General features: G+C 38.3%; 1 protein-coding gene across 2 annotated transcripts in view; it reads left to right on the plus strand.

Annotated features, from left to right (window-relative positions):
* The window catches only part of LOC108339272 (uncharacterized), a 74,400-nt gene that overhangs the window by 22,424 nt on the left and 37,575 nt on the right, over positions 1 to 14,401 (plus strand). Inside the window, exons 5-12 of one of the 2 annotated variants that reach the window (XM_052877782.1) lie at positions 10,230 to 10,318; positions 10,760 to 10,826; positions 10,908 to 10,970; positions 11,107 to 11,277; positions 11,382 to 11,475; positions 11,573 to 11,652; positions 11,757 to 11,832; positions 11,961 to 12,004. In XM_052877782.1, coding sequence (XP_052733742.1) covers positions 10,230 to 10,318; positions 10,760 to 10,826; positions 10,908 to 10,970; positions 11,107 to 11,277; positions 11,382 to 11,475; positions 11,573 to 11,652; positions 11,757 to 11,832; positions 11,961 to 12,004 — 684 coding nt within the window. Of the gene's footprint in view, positions 1 to 10,229; positions 10,319 to 10,759; positions 10,827 to 10,907; positions 10,971 to 11,106; positions 11,278 to 11,381; positions 11,476 to 11,572; positions 11,653 to 11,756; positions 11,833 to 11,960; positions 12,005 to 14,401 lie in introns of those variants that run through there. The other variant, XM_052877783.1, reaches the window with a different exon arrangement.

The raw sequence follows: 14,401 nt of genomic DNA on the forward strand, positions 1-14,401 counted from the left end.
TTGATTTTGATTGACAGTAGTGCTAGCCATAATTTCATTAGCAGATGACTAGTAAAGGAGCTGGGATTACCCATTGAGGACACACCACCTTATCAGGTGAGTCTAGGAGATGGGCAGAGGAAAAAGACCAGGGGTTGCTGTGAGAAGGTCGTGATCAAACATAGGGGAAACCGAGATAGAGGAGAGGTTTCATCTTTTCGAATTAGGGGGAGTTGATGTAATACTAGGGGTGGAATGGTTAGCCAAGCTGGGAGAAGTGACCATGAACTGGGGAGAATTGATGATGGTGTTCAGTCAAGGGGGGAAGAAGGTGGTCATTAAAGGGGATCCCACGTTGGCTAGAAGATTGGTGGAACCCGAAGCTTTACTGAAGATGAACGAAGTGGAGGTATGGAAATAATTATAGTAAATAAGGCCATCCTAGGGAAATATTCAGTATAAGTTAATTATAGTAAATAGAGCTATATCCTAAGGAAATATTCAGTATAAGTTAATTATAGTAAATAAAATTTTATCCTGGGGAAATATTCAGTATAAGTTAATTATAGTAGATAGAATTATATTCTAGGAAAATATTTAATATAAATAAAGCTAGATGCTATTTTTTAGGGCATGCTTTTGATTATTGAGTCTTGTGACAGGCGGCTATGCTCTTGTGAGGGAGGTTATGCTCCCAAGTAATTGAAGGAGGTTATGCTCCCAATTATCTTTGTTTACCTTTGTTTATTCAGATATTACCATCTGTGGAAAATAAGACTAGTTTATTATTCTCAATCATAAAAAATACATTATGATACTTTCAATTTGTAATAATCTAATTCTCCTAAAAAGGGAAATAGGGAAACTAGGAAAGTAAAATAAAGGGAAATAAGGAAACTGTTGTAATTAGAGAAAATATCTTTAGAATCTTCCTAATTAGAAGATATAGATATATAATCTTTTATTTTATTTTGTTTTCCTAGTTTCCATATTTCCCTTTTTAGGAGAATTAGATTATTACAAATAGAGGATATGAGAATGTATTTTTCATGATTGAGAATAATAAATCAGTCTTATTTTCAACTTGGTGTTAGAGCTCCAAATCTTGGGGCTCCATTTCGCTGCAACAGTCGCACCGCCGCCGTCGCCGGTTGGGGTCGTTGATAGGGTAGAAAGGTGCGCCCAACACCGGCGATCACAACGCCGAAAGTCGCTCCGTGAGAGGAGCCGCCACGCGCCACCACAGTCGCCGGCGCATGTAGCTCACGCGCCCACCTCTGGCGAGACCCACTCGTCGCCGCCACAGACAGGGTCGCTGGAGCCTCCTGAGTCTCTTCCTGGGGTCGGTGATGACCCGTTTGGCCTATATTTGAGCAGATCTGAGTTTGAAGGTTTTGCTCCTCTGCTCAGTGTGACCTACACGCCGTCGTCGTCTCGAAAAAGGTCACCGGAGACTCCTAGTTCCGTTCTACGGGATGTCTGAAGTAAAAAAGGTTCCTTTGGGAGTACCTAATGACCTACCAAATATAGGAGGTACCGATCGGTTGGATGGTCATAATTACTTACAATGGAGCCAATTATTCGAAGGGTTCTCAAGGGTCGTTCAACACTTGATCACATAGATGGAGGAGGACCAGGACCAGATAACACTTATTTCTCAATTTGGGACAATGAAGATTCATTAATTATGACTTGGATGTGGCAATCCATGATTCCTGAGATAAGGAGAAATTATATGTTCCATTCTTCTGCAAAAGAAATATGAGATGATTTACAGAGCACTTTTTCTTTAAAAAAGAATCTTGCTGCTTACTATGACATTGAGAATAGGATATTTAATACAAAACAGGGCTCCCTTTCCGTATCAGAATATCACGGAATCCTGAGTGGTCTTTGGATGGAATTCGATCAGAACCAAACAATAAAGATGAGTAAAACAGATGCTGCCGCTCTTGCTGAATTCATTGAAAGGGGAAGAATCTTTATGGTAAGAGAAAAATTACCATCCCTGTCAGAAGTTTTTTTTTATGGTAAGAGGAGAAGAAACTCGGAGAACTGTCATGCTAAATGGAGGGATCTCCAACACAGGCTCTGCCATGACAACTGGAAAGGGAGTCCACAAGGGAACAAATGCTGGGGGAAAGACGTTTGAAAAAGGTACTCATGGGGACTATTGTTCATACTGTAAAAGATCTGGACATACCAATGAAATATGCTTCAAACTCCATGGAAGAAAGAATGTCTCGAACGCATGGGAAACAATAAAGGGTCTACTCAAAGATGGGTAAATCATACTACCTCAGAATAGGAAGCCACCAATCAATCTAGTTCTTCACAATGTAATCTACAACCACCAGATCTTGATATGAAAGCTTATAAGGAGAAACTAGAGCGCTTGGAAGCAATGGTTGAATCAATGAGTAATCCCTCTCGATCATGTACTCTGTCCATAAAAGGTAAGATTTGTCTCAATAGTGTTGGTCAAGTGTCTCAAGGTATTTGGATCCTTGATTCAGGTGCAAATGATCATATGACACCATTTAGTGGGTCTTTTAGACTCATATGGTAAAACCAATAAAGCACAACTTATTACAGTTGCGAATGGTCAGGGTATACCTATATGCGACTCTGGGAATATAATTTTGTACTCATCTATTATAATGAAGGATGTTTTACATGTTCCTCAATTAGCTAATAGTCTTATCTCTCTGCAAAAACTCACAGGATTTAAATTGTTCAGTAACATTTTTTCCAACTTATTGTGTTTTTCAGGACCTTGCCACGGGGAAGACGATTTTAACTGCTAAGGAGCAAAGTGGGTTGTATTTTTTAGAGTTTGATGACCAAAGCAACACACAAATTATGAGTCAACAAGCTACATCTGAGACGTGGGCGAATTCCCAAATATGGCTACATCATCAAAGGCTTGGGCATCCTTCATTTAGTCTTATCAAGTCCTTGTTTCCCATTTGTTTACCAAAGAGTCTGTTGAGTCTTTTAATTGTGATATTTGTCAATTGTCAAAACTGCATCTTATCCTATTAGTAATAAAAAGAGTATTTCTCCATTTGATTTAATTCACTCTTATGTTTGGGGTCCTGTCATAGATTCTATTTCCGGAGCCAAATGGTTTGTTACCTTTATTGACGATTGTACCCGTGTCACGTGGAGATACCTTATAAAAAATAAATCCGAAGTTTTTCAAATTTTTGTTAATTTTTTCCATCTTGTCCAAAATCAATTTGGAAAAAATATCAAAAGAATTAGGTTTGATAATGGTACTGAATATATGAATCATGAATTTCTCAATTTTTTGTCTCGTAATGGTATTGTTCATGAACTAACCTGTGTTAACACCCCTCAACAAAATGGGGTTGCTGAAAGAAAGAATCGTCATCTTCTTGAAGTAACTAGAGCTATTCTTTTTCAAATGTTTGTTCCAAAAAATTACTGGGGAGAAGCTGTGTTAACTGCCACATATCTCATCAACAGGTTACCCACTCGTATCTTAAATGGCATTAGTCCTATAGAGTCTCTATTGTCTTTTGTTCCTTCTTCCATAATAACAAGTCTACCTAGTCGAGTCTTTGGATGTGTTGTTTTTGTTCACTCTCATCATCCTAACCTTGGTAAATTAGATCCCAGAGCTCTTAAAATGTGTCTTTATTGGGTATCCTTCTAATAAAAAAAGGTACAAATGTTATCATCCTCAGAGTCGTCGCGTCTTTATCACCATGGATGTCACCTTTCATGAAACACAATCCTTTTATGTCAGTCCACCACTTCAGGGGGAGAAAGCACTTGAAGTGGATGAACTCTCCTTCTTGTCATTACCACGTTTGTCTTTGCAGGATGCCCGAGACCTGAGCAATGAAGCTACCATAGTCCACAGTGAGGAAGAAGAGGAAGAAGACAGATTTTTTGGCAACAAATATGAAAGAAGAAAACAACCCACTTCAACTCACGAGCAAGGAAAATTGTCTAATCCGGAGGTGAGGATCCCTGAAGATATCAATGAGGAGGAGGTAACTATTACTGAGGATTTACCCATTGCATTGAGAAAGGGAAGAAGATCATGTGCTAAATATCTTATTTCTCAGTATGTTTGCACTAACAATCTCTCTAATAAGCCCAAAAGTTTTATTGCTGCCATTGATGCCACAAAAATTCCTACCTCAATCCAGGAGGCCATGAAAATTGAACATTGGAATCAAGCCATGAAAGAAGAGATGAATGCATTAGAAAGAAATTCAACTTGGGAGATTGTTGATAAGCTAAGAGACAAGAAGGCAGTAGGGTGTAGATGGATATTCACAGTGAAACATAAGGCAGATGGGACAATAGAAAGATATAAAGCTAGATTGGTGGCAAAAGGATATACCCAAACATATGGGATTGACTATGAGGAGACATTTGCCCAGTGGCAAAGATGAATACAGTTCGAGTTATTCTCTCTTTGGCTACCCATTTTGGATGGGACTTACACCAGCTAGATGTGAAAAATGTCTTTCTTCATGGAAATCTGGATGAGGAAGTGTACATGGAGATTCCCCCAGGTTTTTAAGTGAAAAATGAAAGAAACAAGGTATGCCTCCTAAACAAAGCATTGTATGGTCTTAAGCAATCCCCTAGAACATGGTTTGGAAGATTTACAAAAGCAATGGTTTCCTTGGGATATAGACAAAGCCAAGGAGATCATACTTTATTCATAAAGCACTCTTCTACAGGTAAATTCACTCTATTACTTGTCTATGTGGATGATATGATTATTGTAGGAGATGATGAAATAGAAAAGTTGGCATTAAAAGATAAATTGGCAGCTCAATTTGAAATGAAAGACCTAGGAAAACTCAAATATTTTCTTGGAATAGAGGTTGCCTACTCCAAGAACGGAATTTTCATCTCCCAAAGGAAATATGTACTTGATCTCCTCAAAGAAACAGGAAAGTTGGGATGTAGAACCTCAACAGTTCCTATAGAACAGAATCACAGATTTGGAAGAGAAGAAAGTGCTCCTATAGAGAAGGCTCAATATGAGAGATTGGTAGGAAAATTGATTTATCTATCACACACAAGACCAGACATTGCTTATGCCGTGAGTGTAGTGAGCCAATAGGTAATCCTAGTTTCCCTATTTCCCTTTTTAGGAGAATTAGATTATTACAAATAGAGGATATGAGAATGTATTTTTCATGATTGAGAATAATAAATCAGTCTTATTTTCAACTGAAACTAGGAAAGTAGAATAAAATAAAGATTATATATGTATTTCCTCTAATTAAGAAGATTCTAAAGATATTATCTCAAATTACAACACTCCCCCTCAAGCTAGATCATACAAGATTGTATGAACCAAACTTGGAATAGTCAAACTCAATTGTAGAGAACATCAATAAACCAAATTGGACAGCAATGGATGAGACGAACTAGCACCATGAAACTTCAACTTGGATAGCAATGGACGAGGGAGATTTCCATCAAAAATGGATGATGACTTGCAGCAGCAAACAACAACAAACTACAAGAACAGATGAAGGGCCTGTAGTGGCGAACAACAACAAACTGCAGGGACTGATTGCCATCAATAGTGGCGAACAACAACAAAACTTCAAGAACATGATTTCCATGAGTAACATATGGGAGGCCTTCAAAGGCTAACAACCACAAACCTGTAGGGACTTAACTACCTTAAATAACAACAAACCTTTAGGGACTTAACTGCCCTAAACAACAACAAACCTGCAGGGATTACACTACCCTGCAGCGGCACTAAAAGGCTAACAGCCACAAACCTGTAGGGACTTTAACCACCCTGAACAACAACAAACCTAAAGGGACTTAACTGCCCTAACAACAACGAACCTTTAGGGATTTAACTGCCCTGAACAACAACAAACCTGCAGGAATTGAACTGTCTACAGTGGCTAACAGCAACAAACCTATAAGGACTTAACCACCCTACAGCGGCTGAAACAACAATAAACCTTCAGGAACCAACTACCCTGCGGCGGCTGAAACTTTTCTTCCCCTCACAACTGAACATCATATGCACGTCAATGACAGAACGTGAAGGTGGAAGAACTGGTGAGAACCGATCCGTATGAGGGACAAATCTGAATCCCAAAACTTCGAAAGAGTCAATTCAGCGGGCGGTCTCAAAGAACAACTCTAAGTGAGCTGTTATAACAAAACATTGACGGTGAAGAGAGCCTTTCACATTAGTGATGGTAGAAACAAAAAAACACCAAATATCGAAGACACTTTGGAGGTCCTAAGTTCTCTACTGGACTACTCCCAAATGGTGATACTTACATTGTATCACAAAAGTACGGGCTAAACTCTAGCCCAAGAAGAAAGTTCTCGGCACGGGCTGAAAAATATTTCCCCTCACGGCAAAATGCGGAAACTCTTGATCAAAGAAAATGCGGTAGGTTATTGAGGCGGCAGCGACAAACTGCAGAGGTTGCAATAACTGACAGCGGTGACGGCGACTGACTGTGCCGACGGCTGACTGACCCTACACCGACTGTGGTAGCGGTGGAACGAAGCACTGTTGCTTGAGAAATAGAAACGAAGTGAGAATAGGAGGAGGAAAGGTCCTGGTCATTTGGTGGAGGCATAAACTAGAACACACGCACCAAACCAGAACACAGAAATGAGAGAGAGGTCTGGCAATGCAGAAGCATGCAGCGAGCGACGACAGTGGCGATGGCGACGGCAGCGGCGGCGACGGTAGAGGCAGCGGCCGTCTTCTGAGCAGCCTTCTTCTTGCTAGCGTCCGACACCATCCTTAATCTCTAATCGAAGACGAATTAAGAGGATTGAAAAGGAGAGACGAAAATAGATCTAAAATACGACCTAGGGTTTCGTGGTACAAAGAGAAATAAAAACCGAACCCGAGAGAAAGCTTAAGGTTTGAGGTTTGCGTTTTTGAAGGAGGTAGTTGTGGAGACAACGAAGATGACAACAATGGCTGCTATGGAGGGTCAGAACAAAGAGATGAAGGTCCGGCGAGACGACCGGCAGCGGCGCGGTGTGATTTCGACACCGGGACGACGGCGCGTGAGAAACACACACCCGAGACCAGCTGAAGAAAGGCGGCGCATTGAGAGGAGTCTGGTTTTGACTCCGGCGGGGTTGACTGTCGCTCGAGGAGACGATCCAGATCCGCTGGTCACCAGTTGAAACTGTGATGGTGGCCGACGACAGACGGTGGCCGGCGACAGACGATGGCCGGCAGCAGACGGTGGCCGGAGGCGGATGGAGGACGGCAGTGGTGCACAACGTAATTATTAGTGAAGGCAATGGCCTTTCATGGTTCCCTGAAGAAGAGACTTTCGGTCTTTGATTGGCAGCTAATGAGAATGCCAAAAAGATTGGGCATCACTTAAAATACCCATTCTGAGATAAATTCTGGAAGTATAGCATATAGCTAGGTCAGATTAAAATTTGGAAGTATAGCTTATAGCTAGGTCAGATTTTAATTGAAAGTATAGCTTATAGCTAGGCCAGATTATGGAAGCACAACACAACTTAGTGTAGCTGTTATCAGAAAAAAAAAACAAATGTATTTGGTAATATTGGAGAAAGGCCATCAGAAAAGAAGAGACTTTTAGGGGGCCGTCGGCGGCCATGGCAGCCGGCCGCCGGCAAACAGCAAAGACAGCGGAAGCAGATTAGACAAGCTCTGATACCATGTGGAAAATAAGACTAATTTATTATTCTCAATCATAAAAAATACATTATGATACTTTCTATTTGTAATAATCTAATTCTCCTAAAAAGGGAAATAGAGAAACTAGGAAAGTAAAATAAAGGGAAATAAGGAAACTAGGAAAGTAAAATAAAAAGAGATTATATATCCATTTCCTCTAACTAGGAAGATTATAAAGATATTATCTCAAATTACAACACCATCAATAAAAGAGATTCATTCATCCAATTATCATTCACTCATTGTCTTTTCTACCTATTGTGATCGTGTTTAATTATGTCTCCTACTCGGATACGTAACAATTGGTCCGACCTGCCAGATTGTCAAGGGAGCGTTGCCGGATCCTGTGAGAGGAGTGAAATGCGATATGGAGGGAAGAATGAATGCAGTCAAAGGGAAACTGGAGAACATGGGGCTGAAGCTGGAAAACCTGGAGCTGTCCATGGGGGCTTTGGAGGCGACAATGCAAAAAAAATTCCAAGAACTAATGAGGATGATAGGAGGCCGAGACCGACAACTAGATGGCAACTCAGATGGAAGCCAAGGGTCTGTCAATGGAAAAAGGAGGGACCGACGAGATGAAGAGGAAGGCGAGAAAGAGGGTGGTGCGTAGGAGGAAGCAAATTGGAGGAAAAGGGTAGAGTTACCGACGTTTGAAGGGAGTGATCCGTTGAATTGGATCAATAGGGCTGATAAATTTTTTGAACTACAAGAGGTGTCTGAGGAAGAAAAGGTGCACCTACCTACATCAGCATGGAGGGAAGTGCCGGATACTGGTTCAAATTTTGGAGGGAGAAGACTAGTGACCGTTCGTGGGCGGGTTTGAAGGAGGCGATGGTGATCCGATTCAGAGGAAGAAATAGGGGGTCAGTCTTCGAAAGATTGTCGGCCAGTAAGCAATCGGATCCGTGGAAGAATACATCCAAGATTTTGAAATCTTGGTGGGTCAGACGAAAGGAGTGCTCGAAGAACAGCTGATGGGGTACTTTTTGGCAGGATTACATGATGGGATTCGTAATCAAGTACGACTGCTTAATCCGCAGGAGTTGATGATCGCCATGAGAATTGCAAGGGATGTCGAGGAGGCCCACGGCGGGACAAAGGCTGGAAACTGGAGCGTGACAAAGAACCCATCGTCTTTGGAACGAACGATGAGGAGATACGGCCTAGGGCAAATCGCTATAAGCAAGGCCGATCCGGAGTCTCCAAGAGTGTGGGGTCAGTACGGAAGGAGGGTAGTGATAATAATGGGAGAAACACCAGGAATATGGCTTATTCAAAAGCCCTGAAACGGAGAGAGGAATGAAGGTGTATAAGGTGCGGGGGATCGGTCCTGGTCACCACTTCCCGGACAGGAGTTTGAGAGTCGTGATATTGGTGGAGGACGAGGAGGAATTGCCACCACCCAAACCTCCAGACCTGAATTGAAGAAGAGCCATGAGATCAAGCTCCCCGGTTCCAACCTTGGGGACAAGGTTGTTCTGCAGCGGGGTGTAATGATAGGATACTGGGTGATAGGTTAGAAGGCAAGGGAGCCGAACGATAGGAGGCAAACAGAAGCAAGTCGAACAGTGGAAGGCGGTGAAGAGCTGGAGCCGAACGGTAGGAGGCAGGGGAAGCAAGCCGAACGGTGGAAGGTAGTGAAGAGTTGGAGCCGAACGGTAGGAGGCAGGGGAAGCAAGCCGAACGGTGGAAGGTGGTGAAGAGTTGGAGCCGAACGGTAGGAGACAGGGGGAAGCAAGTCGAACGGAAGGCGGTGAAGAGCTAGAGTCGTTCGGTTGAAGAGTGACTATCCTAACTGGGACAATAGTTAGGATGGGCGGGAAATAATTATAGTAAATAAGGCCATCCTAGGGAAATATTCAGTATAAGTTAATTATAGTAAATAGAATTATATTCTAGGGAAATATTTAATATAAATAAAGCTAGATGTTATTGTTTACGGCATGCTTTTTATTATTGAGTCTTGTGACAGGCGGCTATGTTCTTGTGAGGGAGGTTATGCTCCCAAGTAATTGAAGGAGGTTATGCTTCCAGTTATCTTTGTTTATTCAGATATTACCATCAATAAAAGAGATTCATTCATCCAATTATCATTCGTTCATTGTCTTTTCTACCTATTGTGATCGTGTTTAATTACGTCTCCTACTCGAATACGTAACACACCCACATATATATTCTGAATTGGTTGATGTGAGACTTCCAACACACCTCTCTCATGCCAAGATATATACATCTTGTGCATAAGACTAGACATTAATGGGTCCGATAACGGGTGGAACATTAAACCCAACAAACAACAAATTTCACTAGGATAGACTCAAACCTGAATCTGATACCAATGTTGACTTTGAGCCTAACTCATTCTCACATAAATGGCTTGTAAGGAGAGGTTTGCAGTTACATATATACTCTGAGTTGGCATTATCTCTAAGTGATGTGGGACTTCCAACACTTCAAATGCCATTCACTTGCCAATTAATATAAATATGTAGTTTTAATGTTGTAATTTATATTGACTTTGGGAAGTCACCAGATTGCAGATGGAATGACTGTACAGATTCGTATGGTTAATCTATTACTTGAAACTCGTGGAAGTGCTTGTTGCCAAGGGGAAGCAACTCGGTAAGATATTTATGTAGGTGCTCTGAATTGGGTAGCATCTTCAGTTTGTTTATGCTCTATAAATCATTGTCAATTATTATTGTGGATTCTATAAATTGAAAATTGATATTATTGTATTAGCATAGATTTAGTGGATCATTTCATGTGGTAACATATGTCTAAAGCCCGATGTACTATATATCTGTTTGACTCAGAGACTTTTGCATATTTCACCAAAAATCTATTTATAAGCATGCCTGTTCTAGAATCACCCTCAATTATTAGGGTGGATTTCAATAAATTGAAAATTGATATTACTGTATAGCATTGATGTGGTGGATCATTCTATGGGGTAACTTATGTCTAAATCCTGTACTATAATATCTGTTTGACTTAGAGACTTCTGTATATTTAATCTAAAATCTATTTATAACCATGCCTGTTCCCTAACTTTGTTCGTAGGGCACCACCTGTGGCATCTATTACCATGCACAACTTTATACTGTATACCACAAATGAAAGCTGGGAGGTAACTCTGATGATACTCATTCTTGCAAAAAAGTCAGGGCACTCAAATATGAAATTTATAGTTTTTTTATTCTGTTATCAGGTTGTAAATCTTAAAGAGGCACGGGAATTCTCCAGTAATAAGAAGTATATATACGTCTTCAAAGTACTATTTCATTTTTATTTAAGAATTATATATACCCTTTCCCTTTTTTGAGTTTGTGTATGTAACCTTGAGTCAGTTGGTTTGAGCCTTTTTTATTATCACCTATTAATTCTTATTTCCACCTCCCTCTCTTCAGAAACTAGAATGGGAATCTTTGTCTTTTGATCTTTTGCCTCATCCTGACATGTTCACGGATGGTACTATAGGCCGCTCTCAAGAGGGAGCAAACCTGAGAGACGAGGATGGTGAAAAGCGAGTATTATTTGGAGCCGAGCGTCTTATAGAAGGAATATCGGGAGAAGCATTTGTAAGAAATATAGTTCCCCCAATTAGTTTTAATGAATATTATTTTTCTTCTAGAATTTTATCTGTCATGAATCGTGAAATACAGCTTGAACTTTATATTACTAGATCACCGTTCAGAGAACTGAATTGAACAGTCCATTTGCACTTGAGGTTCAGTTACATGTCACGGAAGCTGTTTGCCCTGCATTAAGTGAACCAGGTAACTAAAAGAAGCTTTGGCAGGTCTGTACTATCCATACTTAGTTGATATGAAAAGCAAAGATGTGACATGAAGTTTCTAAAACTTATATCAACAGGACTGCGTGCATTTCTTCGCTTTAAAACAGGATTACATGTCTGTCTAAACAGGGGAAATGTAGATTTCAAGGCACCGAAGGTTTCATATTGCCTTAACTACTTCATCCTTTGAAAAAACTATTTTTCAATTGTATTTTATTGATATAGCAATATCATGGTGTGTTTCTGAATCAATCATGACAGCGATCAACTGAAGCTGCTAGGCATTCTATTGTCTCAATTGTTGTGGACCATATATTTCTTTGCATTAAAGAATCTGGTATGTCTTTAGCCTAAACTATTATGTCAACTTATATCTCCTTTGATCATTTTGAAATATTGTATTGCTATTAGTTTGGTATGTAAACATAGCATGAAAATAATCCTACAATTGGCATTAACTTGTAGACTTCCAACTTGAGCTTTTAATGCAGTCCCTCCATTTTTCTCGGGTAATTTACTTCATTATGTTCTTGTGCACTTCATTCTCCATGTATTTCTTCTTCTTTCTCATTGGTGTTCCCTTATTCTGAATATTTTGATATTAGGTTGTTAGGTATATGTTATAAATACAAAGAACTAACCCATGTTTATAGTCAGAACTAGACCATTCAATGATGTAATGCTACTAGGTACATGCTCAAGCTTTGTAATAAAAAAGGATTCCTATTCCTAACTCTAATTAAACAAGGAAACAATAAAATTACAAAGTGTTAGAATCTTATATTTATGTTAGAATTATATAGAAATAATAACTAATGAAATTAGGATCAATTAGATTAATTCTTCTTGTAAGCCCTAAATATCAATCTTAATAAACTCCACAAACAATACAAATAATGGGGGTCTAGGATTTGACCTACAACCATCAGACTCAATCTCATTTTTTCATACATATGGATTTGTATTTCACTTATGATGATCCACTGTGAACATCAAAATTTACTGAGTAGTAATTAGGTTGTTGATTATTTCTCATTAAAAACATTGGCACAATCATAATTACTTCTTTCCCGAGAATATCAACCATTTACCGGTCCACAAAAGAGATATATACATACTACCTAACCTCGACGATGCTAAGCAAGTATCAGATAGTTCCCCCTAAGAATATCTTAGTTCAGGGTGTTATTATGAACTATCCAAATATTCACTTACTTGGTAAAAACTTCGTTAAACCTCACTATACTCTTTGTTTTTCATCTTATTGTATATCAAACTGTGACTTCTCAAACATAAGCACTTATACATTAGTTTGGCCTCAAATCATTTTAACCAAACCTAAACCTCTTTCTCAATTTACTTTTAGTAGTGATTAGGTAGTTGAGTATTTCTATTAAAAACATTGGCACAATCATAATTACTTCTTTCTTGAAAATATCAACCATTTATCGGTCCACAAAAGAGATATGTACTCACTACCAAACCTCGACGATGCTAAGCAGGTATCAGATAGTTCCCCTAAGAATATCTTAGTTCAGGGTGTTATTATGAACTATGCAAATATTCACTTACTTGGTAAAAACCTCCTTAAACCTCACTGTACTCTTTGTCTTTCATCTTATAGTGTATCAAACTGTGACTTCTCAAACATAGACACTTATACAATAGTTTGGCCTCAACTCATTTTAACCAAACCTAAACCCCTTTCTCAATTTACGTTGAGTAGTGATTAGGTAGTTGACTATTTCTCATTAAAAACATTGGCACAATCATAATTACTTTTCTTGAGAATAGCAACCATTTACCTGTCCATCAAAGAGATATATACTCACTATCTAACCTCGACGATGCTAAGTAGGTATCATATAGTTCCTCCTAAGAATATCTTAGTTCAAGGTGTTATTATGAACTATCCAAATATTCACTTGGTAAAAACTTCCTTAAACCTCAATATACTTTGACTTTAAGCTTATAATGTATCAAACTGTGACTTCTCAAACATAAGACAATTATACATTAGGTTGGCCTCAACTTATTTTAACCAAACCTAAGTCTCTTTCTCAATTGACATCCTCTTGGATTGGACATTTTCAAATACCACATAATGTGATGATTATCAAAATATGTCATGTTTTTCTTGATTAATAATCTATACACTATCTAACCATATATAGAAAGTATAAAAATAAAACAATGTATAATTCAAAATGAATAAATGCATAATAAAATACACATAAATTTATTAAGATTAGTTTTAAAAGAACTTAACCTCCACTCTTACCTTATGATACACTATAAATACTTTTAGAAGAATATTTTTTTTTTCAGTCTATTGATCCAAACTCTCTCTCTCTCTCTCTGTTTTCTTCTCTTTTTCTGTTTTCTTCTCTTTTTCTGTTGTATCTTACCTTTGCTTCATTTTTTTACACCTCTTCCAATTCACCCATTTATAAGCAAAATTTTTCAAGTGATGATTACATGCATTAAATGTAATCTCATCACTTCTTATCTCCTTATTCTCTCTCTATTTCTTTTCTTTTATTCTTCCTTCTTATCCCTTAGAAGGTTCTTTCAAAGGATAATTTTAATATATACAAACACACACACACACATATATATATATATATATATATATATATATATATAATAATAATAATAATAATTAATATTTAGTTAATTGATTAATATTTTTTTATTTGTGCTGTTTTCTTATTATTATTTTTAATATTTTCAATTTACTTAGTCACAATATTTTATAAAAGCTACTTGATATGTTTTTCAATGTTCATACTTTATCTAGGTAAAATAAGAAACATATTTTTAATATATGAATTTAATCCTAAGAGTTAAAGCATAAAATATTCTAACTATTATTTTTTAAGTAATGATAAAATAAATAATATAGT

Source organism: Vigna angularis, chromosome 5 (genome assembly GCF_016808095.1).
Source record: "Vigna angularis cultivar LongXiaoDou No.4 chromosome 5, ASM1680809v1, whole genome shotgun sequence".
In the NCBI taxonomy this organism is placed as follows: Eukaryota; Viridiplantae; Streptophyta; class Magnoliopsida; order Fabales; family Fabaceae; genus Vigna; species Vigna angularis.